The 17,610-nt window shown below is 42.3% G+C and overlaps 1 protein-coding gene across 4 annotated transcripts in view; it reads left to right on the forward strand.

The window, feature by feature from the left end:
* SNX2 (sorting nexin 2) overlaps nt 1–17,610 on the forward strand; it is a 94,808-nt gene that overhangs the window by 32,298 nt on the left and 44,900 nt on the right. Inside the window, exon 1 of one of the 4 annotated variants that reach the window (XM_057307454.1) lies at nt 13,106–13,262. The exons of 1 other annotated variant lie outside the window; for it this stretch is intronic. In XM_057307454.1, coding sequence (XP_057163437.1) covers nt 13,155–13,262 — 108 coding nt within the window. In that variant the 5' untranslated portion in view covers nt 13,106–13,154. Of the gene's footprint in view, nt 1–13,105; nt 13,263–17,320; nt 17,461–17,610 lie in introns of those variants that run through there. 2 more of the 4 variants (XM_026507834.4, XM_057307455.1) reach the window with 2 other exon arrangements.

The following is a 17,610-nucleotide window of genomic DNA, read 5'->3' on the forward strand; positions in this document are numbered from 1 at the left end:
TGCACACTCAAGTCTGAGAATCACTATTGTCCATAAGTTGACTTTTACACAAAGACATAGTCCCAACAGAGAGTGAAAAAAGCATAAACAAAATGATTGTCATCTCCCACGTTCTCGTGACCAAGCGAGGGAGAAAGGAAAGGATCGTCAGCCCGAATGTGGCTGAGAGTTGGTTTCTCCTGCCGCCATAGGCAGGTGGAAGAGATGGGTGGGTGAAGACATTCATATAGTCAACAACTCTCCGGGAAAATTGAGTTCGGCCTTGCCCCAGCAAACAAGGTCAACATGAACTAGTGGTGGCTGCCACACTGGCAGCATGAACTGCGTGTGTGCTCTAACACATTATGCTGTCCCAGAGGGATGGTCATTGGGCCCTCCCTCCCAGCGGGCTGGCTGGCTGTAGTCCTCCTATGGACAGGGACAGGAATGCCCAGTCACGTCAGTGGGAACCGGACATTCGTTCAGGCAAGGGACTGCCAGGCAAACAGGACCCTCCGATTCTCTTATTTATTTTTGTTTAAGATTTATTTATTGGGGCACCTGGGTGGCTCAGTCAGTTAAGCATCTGCCTTTGGCTCAGGTCATGATCTCAGGGTTCTGAGTTCGAGCCCCACATCAGGCTCCCTGCTCAGCAGGGAGTCTGCTTCTCCCACTCCCACTGCCCCTCCCCCTGCTTTCTCTCTCCCCCCCTTATTTATTTATAAATATTTTCTTTGTTTATATATAGAGAGAGAGCCTGCATGCATGAGAGAGGGGGACGGACATAGGGAGAGCAGAATCCTAAGCAGACTCTGCACTGAACGCAGAGCCTGTTTCGGGTCTCAGTCTCACGACCCTGAGATCATGACCTGAGCTAAAACCAGGAGTGGGTCACTTAACCGACTGCACCACCCAGGGGCCCCCTCCAATTCTTTTAAAACGTATACATCAGTCTCCCTTATCTGTTGGAGGATAAGTTCCAAGAAACCAGTGGATGCCTGACACTGCCAATAGTTCTGAAACCTATATGTAATCTATATTTTTTCCTATACGTATGTACCTGAGGATAAAGTTCAATTTATAAATTAAGCTGATAAAAGATTAACAGTAATAACTAATAATAAAAGAGAACAATTATAACAATATACTGTAATAAAAGTTATGTGGAGTGGTCCCTCTCTCAAAATATTTTATTGTCCTGCACTCAGCCTTCCTCTTGTGGTGACGTTAGATGATAAAATGCCCACATGATGAAATAAAGGAGGGGAATAACACAGACACCGTGGCGTAGCATTAGGCTACTGCTGACCTTCTAACAATGTGTTAGAAGGAGTACCATCTGCTTTCAGACCCACATTTGTCTTTAGGTAACTGAAACTGAAGAAAGTAAAATCACCGATATGGGGAACTAAAAAGCCAATAACCTACTAACATTGTAAAAAGATCTTTGGTACCAAACTTAAATTGCTATATTTAATCTAGTTTTATCAGACTGTTTTATACCTAAAGCCTTCTAAAACTTTGATAATCTGGTATCAAAGACAGAAAGGCTCATTATAATTGCTGTTTACAAGGGCACCTGGGTGGCTCAATCTGATAAGCGCCCAACTCTTGATTTCAACTCAGGTCATGATGTCAGGGTCATGAGATGGAGCCCTATGTTGGGCCCTGAGCACAGTGTGGAGTCTGCTTAAGATTTTCTCTCCCTTTCCCTCTGCCCCTCCTCACTTCTGTGTGTGCACTTTCTCTCTCTCTGTCTCTCTCTCTCGCTAAAAAAAATTAATAATTGCTCTTTACCTGGAGGACTGTAGCCCCACAAAAATAAATAGACCACTGTAATAAAAGAATGTCCCCACAACCACATCTTCATGGAGTTTAAAAATTGTGAGAAAAGAATTATTAGTATAGTCTCTACCAATTACAATATGGTTTCTCAGATTTTTAGGGCCATTTTATATTCATTATTCATGAAACATCATATTATTATTTAATATAAAGAAAACTTGGGTTTTTTTTAATGTAATTAGAATATTCCTTTAAATGTGGAGGGCAACGGGTAATAATATGTGAAGCCCACTTCTTAGACTAAGTAATGAACAACAATGTCACAATCCAGCTCTGTAAATAACATATTGACTGTATGTATAATATTCTTTTCCCGTCTATGCAAATATTTTCCATTTACGCTCTGTTTGTCAAGATAAAACCATTTTTAAATGACTTCCTTAAAGTAATACTGTCTTCTTTATTTTTTCGAAGCCCTATATTTACTTTCAACTAAAGATATTTTTAAGGTTTTAGACTTCACTAGAGATTATTTTATTTTTTTAAAGATTTTATTTATTTATCTGACAGAGAGGGAGAGAGAGCACAGCAGGGGGAACGGCAGGCAGAGAGAGAGGGAGAAGCAGGCTCCCCACCGGGTTGGGATCCCGCCCGATGTGGGGCTCGATCCCAAGACCCTGGGATCATGACCTGAGCCAAAGGCAGATGCTTCACCGACTGAGCCACCCAGGCGCCCCCACTAGAGTTTATTTTAGAAAGATTATTTTAAAGATAAAAAATTTTAAATGTTATAAAAAACTACCGAATGGATGGAATTTCTTCTGATCCTTGTTTGCTGACACATTGTTCCTCCCCCCCACGAAAAAAAGTGTTATGCAAATGTATGGAAGTTGTTCTATGATAGAAGGACAAATGTCTTTGTTCTCTATGTACAATGTTTCTTTTTCACCAGAACCATTCTGACCAGGAGCTCACTCCAACGGGGGGGGGGGGGGATTAAGTTTCTCAGTAAACTCAGGGCTCTTTTGAGAATTTACTTGTCTAATAATGGTGCTTTGAAAGAAAACATAATTCCCATTCAAATGTCAACATCAGATGTACTGCTTTTAGGGATGATTTAAGTGTGATATAAAAATGGTGGGTTTTCAGATTCCCTCATTAGTCTTAACTTTAAAGAGATCATATATATGCTGGCTGGAAGTAACCACATAGCTCTTTCATGGGCTGCTGCAAACTTTTGCACTCCTCCTCCCACCCTTTGTAATACTTCTTGATGTGGGAAGAGCAAAGTAAGCAGAAAATAAAATGTGCCTCTCTCTAGTTCCATATGCCTTCCCGCCTCCAGGCCACCATTCTGCCTCATCTGTCTAGAATTTAAGGAATGAGACTTCTCTGGCTATATGCATTATCTCATCTAATCTTTTGAAGACACCATTAAGGAAGTTTCTATTTTTATGACCCTCATTTTCTAGATGAGGAAATGGAAAGGAAAGGGTAATCAGAAACTGCAAAGCCTGCAAGCTTTATCCCCACACCGTCGTTTTAGAGATTTGTATTCACGGAATGTCCACCCACCACTCTGAAACTATGGGCTCCACTGCATACATCCTTCTTTCCCAAGACTATGAGTTTTCATGGTATTAAACTTTTCGTAAGAGTAAAACTATAGAAAACTGCCGATCAGAGATCATTTGTAGTTGTATTATTTACGGTTAGGTTTGGCTGTCGGTGACAGAGATTCCCAAACAATGGTGGCTTCAACAAGACAGAGGGTTGTTTCTGTCTGATGTAAAAGCCAGAAGGCTGGCACGGCAGATTCTGAGCCAGGGACTCATGCCCCCTCTTCTGCATTGCTCTCCCGGTCCCAGGTTTACTTCATGGTCCAAGATGTCTCTCAGGGTGCCATCAATTATGTTTAAATTCCAGCCTGCAGAAGGAGAAAGTTGGGGAAGGGCATGTATCATCCTTTTAAAGACATTTCCCAGAAGTTGTGCATGAAATTCTGTTGACATTAAATAATTCAGCATTAAATAAGATGGCCAGAATTTAGAACATGGCCACCCCTGGCCGTAAGTAAAGGAGGAAAAAGTCTCTTTATTCTGGGTTGCCATGATGCCTGCTGAAACAAAATGCTTACTACTAGGGAACAATGGGGTTCAATGTTCATAGCAGCAATATCCATAATAGCTAAACTGTGGAAGGAGCCAAGATGCCCTTCAACAGACAAATGGGTAAAGAAGATGTGGTTCATATATACAATGGAATATTACTCAGCCATCAGAAAGGATGATTACCCACCATTTGCATCGACATGGACGGAACTGGAGGGGATTATGCTAAGTGAACTAAGTCAAGCAGAAAAAGTCAATTATCATATGGTTTCACTTATTTGTGGAATGTAAGAAATAGCATGGAGGACATTAGGAGAAGGAAGGGAAATTGAAGGGGGAGGAAATCAGAGGGGGAGAAAAACCATGATAGACTATGAACTCTGGGAAACAAACTGAGGGTTTCGGAGGGGAGAGGGGTGGAGGGGTGGGTTAGCCTGGTGATGGGTATTAAGGAGGGCACATATTGCATGGAGCACTGGGTGTTATAAGCAAGAAAACAATGAATCATGGAGCACTACATCAAAAACCATAGATGTACTGTTTGGTGACCAACATAATAAAAAGAAACCAATGGGGTAAGCCTAGATTTGGGGGATCAAGCCACCTGGGGGAGGGTGCAGGAGGGTGGGAATTCCTTCATGTTGGGAAGACAACAGGGTGAACTGGGGTCTTCACAGAGCTGGAGCGCGTATACCCATAGAGATCTAGACCATACATAGCCAGATCTTTTAGTTTTTTAAAGAGAAGCCAGAAATCTGGATTTTTATGTGAAATTCCTGATTTTTAAATATTGCCAGTTCATTAAAATGTAAAAAAAAACAGTGTGGGCCAAATAAAACCCATCTGTGTCAAGCCCACAGGCTGACAGTTTGCTTCCTTTGATCTAAAAGAATTGGCTTTGTTTCTTTTTTAGATTTATTTTCAATTAAACAGCAAATATTGAGAGAGTATGATGTGTAAGGTACCAGGTCAAGGGCAATGAAGGACAAAAAGATATAATCTTTCCTTGGAACAAGAAAGTCTCTGATGTAGGAGACAGGCTTTATGACACGAATTGAAAAAAAAAAAAAGACGTTGCAATAACTGGTTTTTTAGTTTTGTTTTATTTTGTTTTCATTTCAGTCCAGTTTCTTTACCTGACCTCCAACACCATCTTATTTCCCTGGGTCTTTCCTCCATGTTTAATGGTTTCCATTCCCATTTTAGCTCACCCAAGGAAATAACTTTGTCCCCAGAGTTCTGTATTCATAAATACATCTCCTGGAAATATCAAATATCCTCTTATTTTTGTTGCCAATATTCTCTCTTTTCCAAAAAATTGCCTTAAGCTTTTCTTCACCTGCACCAGTCCTTGGAAAGCTAACCTTATAAACATGCATTTCTGAACTTGACTTTGTCCTCCAAAGAATGTATTGATGGGACAAGAATTATCAATATGTAAGTGTCTACAGCATTCACTTTGCTCCTCCCAGAAGGAGAAAGTTGAAAGTCAAGGGTGAAGCCACCAAAGCCACTTAATCAATCCTCTTAGGAAAAGCATTGAGAGTGGAGCACAAGCTAGTCTCCCCTTGCCCTGGGGGACAGGAGACACCCAATCCCTCTGCATCCTCTGGTGCTGTCCTAACTGGCAGACCAGAGTCAGAACTGGTTATAAAATTTGCAAGACCCATTGCAAAATGAAAATGTAGGACCCCTTGTTCAAAATTGCTAAGAATTTGCAAACAGTGACGTCAAAGCATTCAGCTAAGAGTGGGGCACTTCTAAGTGTAAGATGCAGTGTGACTGCACACGTCTCATGGCCGTGAAGTTGGCCATGAGCACGGCAGTGGCCAGGGAACGGGGCAGCACGTGGATGGCAGGAAAATACCATCCAGAAACATAAGGGGAGGGGTTCTGCAGGGGTATTGTGGGGTGAGGGAGGCACAGGGGCAGTTGGTAGTATGAGGGGAAAAATGAAGGGGAAGTGATAATGGGGTTTTGTTCATTTAGGTGTTGGGATCTGCATGTCTCCCTTTATTGTGTTCAAAGAAATTCAAAACAAAAGTTATTTTGAGAGAATGGTTTAGTCTCTAGGACTCTGGTGCCGTTCAGAGACTGAGACACAGGGGGTTACAACTCTATATTCATTGCATAGCTATTAGTCAAGTCACAGGTTAAGGGATCACTGACACTTTGAGTAATGGTAGCTTGTTCGCATTTATGATCTGTAAGAACACCAGGCTTGACTGACCGACTTCCTTCCTTCCTCCAACAAATGTGAAGTCCTTCGTTATCTTTCAGTAAGGAGCTTAAATATTTTCACTGAACAATTGTTAAAGTTAAGCAACCAAAGGATTATTTGGTAAAGCAACCAAAGGATTATTTTTCTCAATATAATTGCAAAGAAGATAATGACGGATCTCATGTGGTTCCTAGCTGATACCCCCTATGTCACCTCACTCACCAGAAGTTATGTTCAGGGGTAAGGTCTCTCCAAAGTCTTATTGATCTGTTGGCCTCACTCTTCTACAGCCTTCCATCCATATCTGACTTCCATTTCTCTTTTCACTATGGTCCTACAGTCACAATTTCCATGCAAACAAATGTTCTTACAACATCGATTGCTTCCCAGAAAATTCCTTTGACCTCCTTGCCTTGAGTAATAGGTCACTTTTCTCCAAAAGTATAGCCCCGTATTGGGTTCTATATATTACTTTTATGCTGCCACTTTTTAATATCCCTGAAAAAAGTTCTCTTCTTTAGATACACAACACCTGCTATTGCTCCTTGTTGTTGGAAACCTCCTACTTCTGGACACCCCTCTCTTTTCTTTTTCTTTTTTTTTTTTTTAAAGATTTTACTTATTTATTCGAGAGACAGAGAGAGAGAGAGAGAAGGTGAGCAAGAGAGCACAAGTAGGGGGAGCAGCAGAGGGAGAGAGAGATCCCAGGACGCTGGGATCATGACCTGAGCCAAAGGCAGCCACTTAACCAACTGAGCCACCCAGGTGCCCCAAGGACACCCCTCTCTTTTGGGAGGCCTCAAAATCCTTAGCTGCCTTAGCCCTCCACCAAACTCATTCTAAAAATGTCTAACCTTGAATCAATCCAACCATCCACCTCTACTCCTACACCGCCAATGCTAGACAGGAGAAAATAACACAAATGTTGGGATTATTGCCACCAGAAACATATGGTCTCCGTCTCACTTAGGCTTCCAGTACTGTTTGCCAGTTCCTTATATGTCCCTGGTGAATGTTCTCTCCAGATCTTCACATATCTATTGAAAATACTCAACAATTTCCTCATGCCACCTGTGCTGATACTGACCTCTTTTCTCTTAGAAATTAACCTCTCTTTCCCCATAGGGGAAAAAAATATTGCTGTTGGGTGTGGACTTTTTCCATTTCCTGCTCCTGTTGTATTTACAAATAAGTCTCTGCATATATCCACCCTGTGGTAGACTGATTGCATCAATGGCCCAAATTAATGGCTTCTCTTTTCCACCCCCTTTGCCCTGCAACTCTGTAGTCCCCTCCCTTTGTGACCCTGGACTTGACTGTGGGACTTTTGTGAAGGCTTGAAAAAGTTCTTGTGCGTTTCCACCTTCTTTTTTTTGGAACCCTGCCACAGCCTTGAAAAGAAGCCCAGTCTAGAAGGATCCGAGTACATGCAGCAGAGCTGAAATGTCCCAGTCAGGACCAGCCTTGTGCTGTCAGCCCCTTGTCAATTCCTCAGCCAAACACAGATACAATACGAACAACCTCTAAGACAAGATTTGCCAAATCCGGTCCAGTAAAGCCACCTTGCTGACCTGCAGACTCATTAGAAATAATAAACGGGCTTGTTTTCATTGACTAAGTTTTGAGTGGTTTGTTAGGCACAATAGCTAATACAAACTCTCACCCCCCCTCCTCTGTTCTCAGAGGAAGAACTATACCTTCTTTTCTTAAGGCAAATTCCTGCTTCTTGCTGTTTATACCATTCCTGCCTGTACACTTTCAGATCTCTTCCTTTCTGATTGTATCTCTCTATATTTTCAACCTCTTGCTCTGCTCTCATTTCTTTCCCAAATATATAAACGTGTAAATCTCTGTAAAATAAAACAAACATGAAAAAAAATGAACCTGTGTCTTCAGCAAGTTACTGACCTATTCTGTCATTCCTTCTATTTATATGTCTTGAAAGAATAGTCTATCCTTGTACAGTTGTCCAGGTTCTCCAGAGAAACAGAACCAACAGGATGTACTATATATACAGAGAGAGATTTATTTTAAGGAATTGGCTTATGCAATTGGGAAGACTTGGTGAGTCCAAAAAAAAAAAAATACACACACACACACACACACACACACACACACACACACACGTATGTATGATGGGTAGACCAGCAGGCCTGGAGACCCAGGGAAAAGTTGCAGTTCAAGTCCAAAGACAGAAGACAGTCTGGTGGCAGAATTCCTTCTTGCTTAGGGGAGGTCAGTCTTTGTTCTATTAAGGCCTTCAACTGAGTGGATGAGGCCCACCCATATTATACAGGATAATCTACTTTACTCAAAGTCTGCTGATTTAAATGTTAATTTCATCCCAACTACATCTGGGAAAATCCAGAAAGATGTTAGACCAAATATCTGGGCACCCATGGTCTGGGCAAGTTGACACATAAAATTAACCATCACAACTTGCTATATCCATTTCTTGTACTCAGTAATGCTTCACCCTTTTCAGTTAACATCTTATTAATATACCCAAGGCATTTGATACAACCACACACACTTGGTCCATTTACTTCCTTTGTAACCCTCTCTCCTAGACTGCTTCCTGTCTCTCTGACTACTGCTCTTCTGTTTTCTTCATAGCACTTCTTCCTTTGCCTGTTTCTGAAATGATCCTTAGGGTTGTGCTGCCCAGACTATCTGGATCCTTGCTGTGCGAGTTGCTTTTTTTATGTTATATCTTCCACTTAGCCCTCTTTTTTGAGTCACGTACACATTTACTTATTCATTGAAAGTGTCTATTTTATTGAGTACTAAACACTATGGCAGTTTATGGCAACCTCTAAAATGGCCCCCAAGATCCCTTCCTTCTGTTATTCACACCCTTGTTTTGCTCCTTCCCTTAAGTGTGAACTTGAAATAAACAGAATACAGCAAAAGCAATGAGATGCCACTTCTGAGATTAGGTTATAAAAAGACTCTGGTTTCTGTTTTGCTCACCCTCCCTTGTCCTTTCTCAGTGCTTTCCCACTCTCTCTTTCCTAGAGTCCTTGCTCTGGAGTAAGGAGGCTGATAGATGGTATGGGAGGGCGTATGGAGGGGCTTGTGTGGCAGTGAATTCGCACATCCAGTCGGCAGCCAGTGAGAACTTGAGTCATGCCATCAGACACCCCGAGTGAGCTTGGAAAGAGATCTTCTCCCAGTTGGATGTTGAGTTGACTGCAGCTCTGGTAGTTACCTTTATTGCAGACTTGTGAGACACCCAGAGTCAGAGGCACTCAACTAAGGTGCACTTGGACTTCTGACCCACGGAAATCGTGAGAAAATACATATTTGTGTTTTTAAGTTGTTAAGTTTGGCGTAATTTGTTTCACAACAATAGATAACTAATACAGGGCTACCCAGGATCCAAAGTCAATTAAGAGATAGCCCCTAAATGCAATAATCTTCCAGACTATCAGGGGTGATAGGAAAGAGGCCATGATCACGGTATAATATGATAGGTGTCATAGAATCATACACTGTGGGATGCCTGGGTGGTGCAGTTGGTTACATGTCTGACTTGTGGTTTTGGCTCAGGTCGTGATCTCAGGGTGTGAGACTGAGCCCCACATTGGGCTCCACGCTCAGCATGGAGTCCTGCTTATGACTCTCTCCCTCTCCCTTTGCCCCTACCCCACCTTTAATAAATAAATAAATAAATCTTTTTTTTTTCTTAAGAAACACAGCAAGTGATGGCAGAACACAAAGAATTTTAATTGTGCTTGATACTAAAGGATTTACTCAGCAGATTTTATTTTGTCACCGAATGAGGATGCTAAGTGGTGTGATGTCAATGAACAGAAAAAGTGAAAGGACAGTTAAGAGAAAGTAAATTTTTAGAACCTCTAGAACAGTTGAAGGATTTGGCAAAGAAACAAATAATGGTATCCATGCAGTGTGGAGTTGGGATTGAAGATCACGGACTTCGGGACCTTCTGTCAAGCTTGGGTTTATGTATCAAATGGTCTTAGCAATACGGATATAAGACTAGAGAGCCTGGTGGTTGAATTTGGGACTTCAGAGAAGATTAAAGAGAAGAGCAAAAACACCAATGAAGAGAAATAGCTGAGAAAAATAGACAATTTTTATAGCTCTGGCTCATAGAATTCAGGTTGAATAGGGAAAGAAAGACAATCAAAGCTGCTGAGAGTCTGTGGGAAATACAGCCAATTCTGACCTCCCACCAATCCCTAGGACTAAGGGGGTCTGTGCTATTTGGTTTAAGCCTGGGTCATGCCCTCCATTCTTGAGTTGGAGGAGACTTCCAGCAGAGTGTGGGAAAGGAATGGTTACCCAGAAGGAAATGCAGTTATGCTACCATGAAGAGTGAATGAATATTTTCTAACGGAGACTGCTGGTTCCCTACCATAATTTCCATTTCTTCCAGCGTATGAGAACCTCTAGTTTTTAGGGAGTGAAGTAACAACTGCCTTTCTTCATCTCCTGTAGCTAGGGATAGCCATGTAACTAATTTGCTGCTCGAAGGGATGTGGACAGAAGTGTGTGTACAACTTCTGGACTTGGCCCTTAAAGGGAAGGGGATAGCATTCTGTTTCCCTTTTACTCCTCTTCTGCCAGCTGGAAAATGGTTGTGGTGGTGAGCCAACTTGGACCACGAGGAAGAGATTACATCCTAGGGAGGGTAGAACAACAGAAGGAACCTATAATCCCTGGATGATCTCATGGATTTTCATGATCCTATATGAGGGACAATTAAGCTACATTTTTTAAAGATGCTCTGTGAACCAGACTAACTCCATCTTGGACAGATCTGCCATGATGACCCCTCTGTGACCCGAAGCCTTCTTGAGCACAGCCCCACTGACACCCCCTTCAACACATTCTTTCTTTTTGTTTAACCACGCCCTTAAGTATACCCTCAGGGCATAATGTCCCTGATCTGCTTTGGAGATAGGACTATGACACATACCCATTTTCAAACATTCTCCTCCTGGGTAATCCCCCAACACGTACTCCCCAGCCTCTAGGGCTATAAAAGCAGATTTTATGATGGGTGGGGCTGTGGAGATCTGCTCATCTTGCTGCCACCGAAGACGCGCTTCTGTCTGTAAGTTCTCTTAATAAAAAACCATCTCTTGTGAAGCTGGACTTGTCCGGCCTTTTTCTTTGGTCTTATCGCCCCTTCAGCCTTTGGGGATTGTTCTTCATATACCTTCCTTTCACAAAACAGCCACTTTTTTTTTTTTTTTAAGATTTTATTTATTTGACAGAGACAGCCAGTGAGAGAGGGAACACAAGCAGGGGGAGTGGGGAGGAAGAAGCAGGCTCATAGCGGAGGAGCCTGATGTGGGGCTCGATCCCATAACGCGGGGATCATGCCCTGAGCCGAAGACAGACGCTTAACGACTGCACCACCCACAAGACAGCCACTTTTAATGTGGTCCTCTGTCACTGGACAGAGAATATAGGTCCAAGTGGCGGACCTATATTTCAAGTAGTTCAGATATGCAGTACAAAAAATAGCTGGAAATAGAAATGACCATGGCAGAAACAGAAAATACTAAGCAATAAACAAAGACACAGGCAAAAATTAGGAGTGGAGAGAAACATCAGTTCAGGCTGCGAGCTTTCAGGACAAGTCAAAGTGTCTGATCATTTACACACTCCAAACTGCTTGCAGGTTGGTGGGGTGCAGGCCAGGAAATATGCCTCAACAGCATGATTCTTCCAGACAGGAACACAGCAGTGGTCCTAGATAAAGCAATGATGATGGTAGCATGATAGTGACAAATGATCTATGCATCAAGCAACTTTCGAACCTTAGTATACTTACTTAAATTAATCAGGGTTTGGGCTATTGCTTCTTGATAATCATCATAGAAATTTAGAAATTTGGGAGCAGAACAAATCCTAGCAAGTAGAAAAACCTGTTGCAATGTGGTTTAAAAAATACGTCGACAGATGCTAAGTAAGTTTTGCGCATAGCCAGTAGAAGCCAGGCATAATTCCCAGGCCAGTGAAGGCCAAGAGTTTGTACTTAATTTGTAAAGAATCCCATCGAAGCTTTTTATTCCTCCTGCAAAATTATAACCTCAGGTTGCTATTTGCAATGCCCTTTTTTAATTTTCCATGAGCATACCTTGCATTAGCATAGTACTTTTTAGCTTTCAGAATATTTTCACATATGATCCTGAGAATAATCCTGTGCAATGAAGTGAGTGGAGGATTAGTAACATTTCCATCTTGCAGCTAAGGAAATTGAAGCCGAAAGTCTTCAAGAGACCGTCCCATGATGAAACGCTAGTAATTGGCGGAGGGAATTGAGTATCACGCTCTTAGCGATCATCCACTGATTCTCCTGTTATTTGCTCAGCCTTTCTCTTAATTTATGGAGGAAAAATATTGTGTGGCTCACGAGGAAATAGGAGCAAACCTCAGACAAGTTATTCAGGTTATTTTTGTTATCTAGAGCTACACTGGCCAGTAGGCAGCCTCTAGCCACATGCGGCTATTTAAGTAAAAATTTAAAACTCAGCTCCTCATAGTCACGTGAAGGAGGTCAGTGGTCACACGTGGCCAGCGGTTACTCTACTGATACAGAACATTTCCTTCCTCTCCGAGGGTTCTGTTGGGCCGCCTAGAGGTGTCTCTTTTCCACCAATCCTCAATCTTGCCCTCAGTCTGTGTATAATCCAAGCCCCAAGACCGGTCCCCAAACTCTTCCACTTCCTAAAGCAGATTTGAAAAGTGGTTTTAAAACTGGTATGACGAGAAATCGTTTGGCCTAGACGTGCTACGAAGGTGAGGGTCATAAAAGCCCCAAAGCCTTCCACCCAAGTCAGGACTGGAAGTGGGCGGTCAGAGGCAACCGCGACCCAGACGCAGAGGTGGAAGGAGAGGCAAAGGGGCGGAGCGGAGCGCGGAGCGCTCGGGGCGGGCGCCGTCACGAGGCCGGGGGCGGGGCCACGAGAGGCGGGCCGGTGGGTGGGGGGAGCGGGGCGGCAGGCGCGCTAGCACTGCCGTGCGTGCTCACGTGACAGGTCCGCGAGGCCCCGCTCGCGCAGTCGTCTGGACGAGCGAAGATGGCGGCCGAGAGGGAGCCTCCTCCGCTGGGGGACGCGAAGCCCACCGACTTTGAGGAGCTGGAGGACGGAGAGGACCTGTTCACCAGCACTGTGTCCACCCTAGAGGTGAGACCGCGTCGCCGTGGGTGTTGCGCTTCGCTCCTGCCGCGCGTCTCACCTTTAGGTGCCTTTCCCCTGCCCGGACTTGTCCCTCCCCACCCCCCGGGTTTCCAGGGACCTGCTCGGGGCGACACCTGTGACGCGGACCCCCACCGCAGGTACCTGTCAGTGGGCTGGAGCTTGGCTTGGACGGCTAGGCTTCCTCAGGAGACCAGCCCCGCGGCCGGGGGCCGACCTGATTCTCTCTGGGGGGGCAGGGACCGGCCCGAGCATCTCAGCGCCCTTTCCCCACTCAGCTGGCCTTCCCCGGTGTCACTTGCACCTCTTCTCCAGACCAGAGAACGGCTTGCCCTGAGTCTTAGGAAACCTCACCACCTTCCCGGCGACCTCCGCAACCCCTTTGGAGAGGTGCTTGCTTTTCCCTTCCCAAGGGAGGGTGTGCCCCTGAAAGGAGAGAGCAGTGAACTGAGTGGTGAGTGGCCGTGGCTCTCCAGGGAGCGTGTGGATGCACTTTTCCCAGTCAAGACCCTTCATGGACTGCTAGTTCCCCTTGAGTGAGGCGTCTCAGTATTCATTACTGTTAAATGCATTTAACCGGTTTTGTCTTCTTTAGTTCCTAGACTTCTTAAGAATAAGAATAAGAGTGTTTATAAAATATTAAGTTGAAGGGAGGGAGTGGTCCAGGAAAGTGCTGGTTGGTTGTTGGTTGTTGTGTTTTTTTTTAATAAGTTACCACGGAAAAGTAAAAACATATTCACTCCCTTTTTCCTCTTTTCTCGCATGGTCAGCGATCTCTGAAGTTGAGTGTTCCTGTTTTTGTCAGAGGAAACACTGTTAACCGTATTGGCCTCCTAGGTCCATTTCGGGTTTGAATTCCTTTGCGTTTGGTGAGGACGCCCACACCTCATATCCCAGTTGTTTGTGTGTATGTGTTATTAAAATGTATGCAAATTGTCCAGAAGATTGTTTACCTTGGGCTGTATTTCCTTATAAAGTGCTTTTTACTAAGCTTTTTGGCTTTGCAACTACACACCAAATCAATTGGAAATTACTGTAAAATACCTTTTATTTCAAATTCATTTACTGGGAACTTCCGGGAACCACTTTCCACACTGACCATACTCTGCATATTGTGTATACAGGTTCTCAGTCAAACCACCTCCCCTCAGATTATATTTTTCTTGGGGCTAGGGATAGTGCCTTGATCATCTTTGTGTTCTTCCCAGTCTTGAACATTTCCATTTAGAAAACCTTTGCTGGATTCATTGTCAAAACAGCATCTCCTAAAAATTGGTAAAAATTGTCTTGCATAACAGATTAACCTTTTGGTTTTAGTATCTTTTCAGCCCTTTATACGTACTGTATAACTGTCTTTAAAAATGTAACGAGAGTTAGTGTCTATGCAGGATTCTACGACCTGTATTTCCTTGAGGGCTACAAAGGTTTTCCACCAGCTAGGATCAAAACAAACTATTGACCTAGTATAAACTTGAATACTGTGAAAACTAAGCATCCTGTTTAATGGTGGTTTTTAGGAATTGAGTAAAAGAAACTATAATCTGTATTTCCTATTTGGTTGGGACTTTTTAATAGGGTATTTGACTTTTTTTCAATAAAAGTCTACAGTAGTTTTGAATATGAATAAATTTATCTTGGTTAGTGCACTGTGAAAGTTGTAAATAAAGTTGGTTTTGATTGTTTATGTAACCCCCCCCTTTTTTAATAGATTCATTCAGGTTATTAACTTCAAGGTAGTATAACTGAGATTTGTAAATTACAATCTTTTTGCTTTCCAAACTGTTAGAGGAAGGATATATAGCAGTGTTTTTTAGTATACCAAAGTGCTCTGAAGGAATGCTCTTTTTCAGTAACTCCACCTTTCAAAAGTGCTTCTCAAACCTCACTGTGTAAGAGAAACCAGGGGATTCTAGTTTGAAATGCAGATGTCTTCGTCTCACTGGAATCTGCATGTGAAATAAATGGTCTAGATCAGTGCTTTTCAAACTTGATACATAAGTCACCTAGGGATCTTGTTAAAGTGCAAATTAGGATTCTGTAGGGCTGGGATAAGTCTATTACGCATTTTTAACAAACTCCTCGTGACTTAGCTTCTGGTCCATAGACATTATAATGAGTTGCTAAGCCCCAGATGATTCTGATGCAGATCATCTGCTTTGAATAGTTACTACCTAAGCTGTAATTGGAAGACAGGTCAATTAAAGAAAAAGTAAGTCATAGTTTAAAAAATTATTTGTGTAGAAACTTTTTCCTTTGAAGGCATTTGGAGGGAAAAATATCAATTGAAATCCATATAGGTGAAAATAAAATTATAGACATTTTCAGTGTCATCATTGTTACGCTTGTAATGATCGTACAACTTAGTGTATGAATATATTTTTAACACAGCGTTAGACTCCTTTCCTTTCAAAATTAAGAACAGTCATATAAAGTCAAATTCAGTAAATGAAGCATATTTAAAACTTGCAGTGTTTGTTTCTGTTGTGACTATGAAACAAGAAATTGGTAGCAGCTGGCATAGGAGGCAGGGAATAGAATTAAAAGGAGAAGGAATCTAGTGAAAGCTTGTTCTTTTCGGTACCTGAGAGGCAAGGCTTTAAATTGTTTCGGATACTGCTTTTTCCTTAAATGATACAACCCAAAGCTTAAAAAGTGCTTGCCTTAAAGCAGTACGGAGTAATAAGACAACACCTTGAAAAAATAATAAAGGGGCGCGTGGGTGGCTCAGTTTGTGAAGCATCTTCCTTTGGCTCAGGTCATGATCCCAGAGTCTTGGGATCCAGCCCCTCTAGGGCTCCCTGCTCAGCGGGGAGTCTGCTCCACCTGCGTTCACGTTCTGTCGATCTCGTGCGTCCTCTCTCAAATAAAATCTTTAATAAAAAAATAAGTCAGGAAATTTATATGCTTTGTCCTCTATTTTAAACAGCTATATTGAGGTATAATTTACATACCGTGCAATTCATTCATTCAATGTATACAATCTAATCGTTTTTAGTATATTCACAGATATATGCAGCCATCACCACAGTTAGTTTTAGAACATTTTCATCACCTCAAAATGAAACCCCGTACTTCTTAACTATCACCCCCTGCCCCCATTCCCCAAGCCTCTCTGTCCCCAGCCTTCGACAGTCACTAATTAACTTTCTCTCTGGACTTCCCTTCTGTCTCTTCTGGACTCGGTATGAATGAAATCATATAATATGTGATTTTTCGTGACTGGCTCCTTTCACTTAGCATAATGTTTTCAAAGTCCTTTTTACAGAATGGAATGGAATAATATTTCATTGTGTGGCTATACCACATTTTGTTTATCCATTCCTCAGTTGATGGACATATGGATTGTTTCCACATTTTGGCTGTCGAATAAATCTGCAGTAAACATTTGTGTGCAAGTGGAATTACTGGGTCCTATGGTAACATTTAATCATTTGAATAATTGCCAGACTGGTTTCCAAAGTGGCCACACCATTTTACATTTCTACCAGCCATGTGTGAAGGTACCAGTTTCTTCATATCCTCACCAACACCTGTTAATAAGACTTTTGGGTTCTGTTCATCTTAATGAGTGTGAAGTGCTATCTTAGTGTGGTTTTGATTGCATTTTCCTGTAACTAAAGATATTGCACATCTTTTCATGTGCTGGTCCATTTGTATATCATCTTTGGAGGAATGTCTGTTCAGATCCTTTTCTCATTTTTTGAGTGGTCTACTGTTGAGTTAATAAGAATTCTTCATATATTCCAGATAAGAGTTCCTTATTAGATACATGATTTGCAGATGTTTTCTCCCACTCTCTGGATTGTCTTTTCATGTTCTTGATAGTGTCCTTAACAATTTTTAAAACTGTTTGACAAAGTCCATTTTATTTTTAAAATTTTGTTTCTTACGCTTTCACTGTCATATCTAAGAATCTCCTGCCAAATCGAAGGTCATGAAGATTTATTTATTTATTTATTTATTTATTTATTTATTTATTTATTTATAAGATTTTATTTATTTGACAGAGATAGAGACAGCCAGCGAGAGAGGGAACACAAGCAGGGGGAGTGGGAGAGGAAGAAGCAGGTTCATAGCAGAGGAGCCTGATGTGGGGCTCGATCCCATAACGCCGGAATCACGCCCTGAGCCGAAGGCAGACGCTTAACCGCTGTGCCACCCAGGCGCCCCTCATGAAGATTTACATGTATGTTTTCTTCTAAGAACTTTTTGGTTTTGCCTCTTTCTTTTAGGTCTTTGATATGTTTGAGTTAATGTTTGTGTATGGCATGAGGTAGGGTCCACCTTTATTCTTTTCACATGGCAGTTCAGTTGTCTGAGCACCATTTGTTGAAAA

Source organism: Ursus arctos, unplaced genomic scaffold (genome assembly GCF_023065955.2).
Source record: "Ursus arctos isolate Adak ecotype North America unplaced genomic scaffold, UrsArc2.0 scaffold_5, whole genome shotgun sequence".
NCBI lineage: Eukaryota > Metazoa > Chordata > Mammalia > Carnivora > Ursidae > Ursus > Ursus arctos.